Raw genomic sequence first — 1848 nt, 5'->3', positions numbered from 1 at the left:
GCCTTGCACCGAGGACCTATCCATGTCATCATTTACCCAGAATGCTTTGTGTGGAAATAAAATGTCTCTGTCCGTGTTAAAATATATTTTTAAAAATTTACAAAACTAAACATCCTACAGTATTTTTACAGTCTTTATTTTACAGTTAAAATATATGTTTATTAAATAAAGTCTAATGTTACAACTGATCATAGATCCCTTTAAAGAGGTTTGGTTTTCAGACTGAATTGATCCAGATGAACAGCAGAACCGTACGGATGTTTACCTGAACACGCCCCGACAGCAAGGACCAGCTAAACTTTAGAGTTTAATATTTGAAAACTTTTCAAACAATAAACCAAACCTTTTTTTAACCCCGTCTTTAATAAACCATGAACACAAATCAGTAATATTTTAGAATCAAACGCTTTTCTAAGCAGAATAAAATCATCTAAATGAAAAGAGAGCTGACGAGTAAAACAAGCAAATAAACCACGAGCTTCATAAAAACACTATAATCCATCTGTTGGGAAACAAAAACAAACAAACAAACAATGCATAGCATAAACAGCATTTAAAACTTCAGCTGTACTGCACTTCACACTCTGCCAGGTGAACACAGGTGAGGAGAGTCTTTGTTGTTCCAGGTGGAGCCAGGTGGCTAAAGTCTAAAGCAGTCCTGTTAAAAACCAGGAAGGACGAACAAAGCTGGATCGAATCAAGGAGAAAAGGATATAAAAGGAGAGGAGGGAGAGTTTGGACTCCTTCCATGTAACACTGCTGCTCAGGACCACGCCTCCTCCACTCCGATCAGGAGGAGGTGGAGGAGGAAAGGAGCCACGTCACGCTCGGGTGTCCTCCTCCTCACGGCTGCCCACCACCCTCTTCCTCAGAGCGTCTTCAGGTTCTGGGCGGCCCTCGGGAGATCCTCTCCTCTTTCTCCAGACCTCGTCCTTGTCCCCATCGTGATCCTCCTCTTCATCGTCGTCATCTTCTTCTGCGTCAGCCTCTTGGTCCTCGTCCTGACGCTGGATGAAGCGCGCCTGCTCCAGTGCCTGTTTCTCTGCAGAACAAACACAAACAAGCTTTAAGCTGTATCATTATAAAACTTCTGTAACTGGCCTGCAAATATTCAAAGCATCGTAAAACCAAACAAAACTCCAGATCTGAGACAGTTGATGTGTGACAGTTAAATATCAGTAATAAAGTTCTGTAAATCTCATAAAACGACAACAGCATYGTTCTCACTGAAACTGAAGGTTGAGCCCTGCTCTCAGAAATCGTGTTTCCATCCAGTTGTAGAGTGAATTTTTATCGAACTTTTCAAAATTCGCAAAAAATTAAACAAAAATTCGAATCTAGACTGTTTCCATCTAGTTTCCCTCTCGACTGTTTGATGTGAATAAACAAGGCTACGGAACGCGTGATTACGTCAGAAGAGGCTACGGAACGCGTGATTACGTCAGACGAGGCTAAGCAAAGCGTGATTACGTCAGACGAGGCTACGCAATGTGTGATTACGTCAGACGAGGCTACGCAACGTGTGATTACGTCAGACGAGGCTACACAACGCGTGATTACGTCAGACGAGGCTACGCAACGTGTGATTACGTCAGACGAGGCTACACAACGCATGATTACGTCAGACGAGGCTACGCAACGCGTGATTAACGCTGCTTCAGTTCAGTCTGAAGCTTGAAAACAAGCCTCGCAGCTCCTGGAGTAAAATTTACCCAAAAGACCACCTCTGAATTATCTGGTGGATTAATTATCTTGTGAACATGATGTTCACTTGCTCAAAGTAAATAAAGTACCGCCACTTTCTTTATTTCATCCACCATTAAACAGAGACCGGTGTTAGGTCGAGCC

General features: G+C 42.7%; 1 protein-coding gene across 1 annotated transcript in view; it reads right to left on the bottom strand.

Annotated features, from left to right (window-relative positions):
- Window positions 1-344: 344 nt before the first annotated feature.
- Window positions 345-1848, bottom strand: part of tmx1 (thioredoxin-related transmembrane protein 1) — a gene marked incomplete in the record, with an annotated part of 21821 nt that continues 20317 nt past the window's right edge. Inside the window, 1 exon segment of the mRNA XM_014031800.1 lies at window positions 345-1042. Coding sequence (XP_013887254.1) covers window positions 822-1042 — 221 coding nt within the window.

The sequence above is a fragment of the Austrofundulus limnaeus genome, unplaced genomic scaffold (assembly GCF_001266775.1).
Source record: "Austrofundulus limnaeus strain Quisiro unplaced genomic scaffold, Austrofundulus_limnaeus-1.0 Scaffold1322, whole genome shotgun sequence".
Classification (NCBI taxonomy): Eukaryota; Metazoa; Chordata; class Actinopteri; order Cyprinodontiformes; family Rivulidae; genus Austrofundulus; species Austrofundulus limnaeus.
Note: the sequence above shows the minus strand (reverse complement) of the source record. Positions and strands in the feature narration are given on the sequence as shown.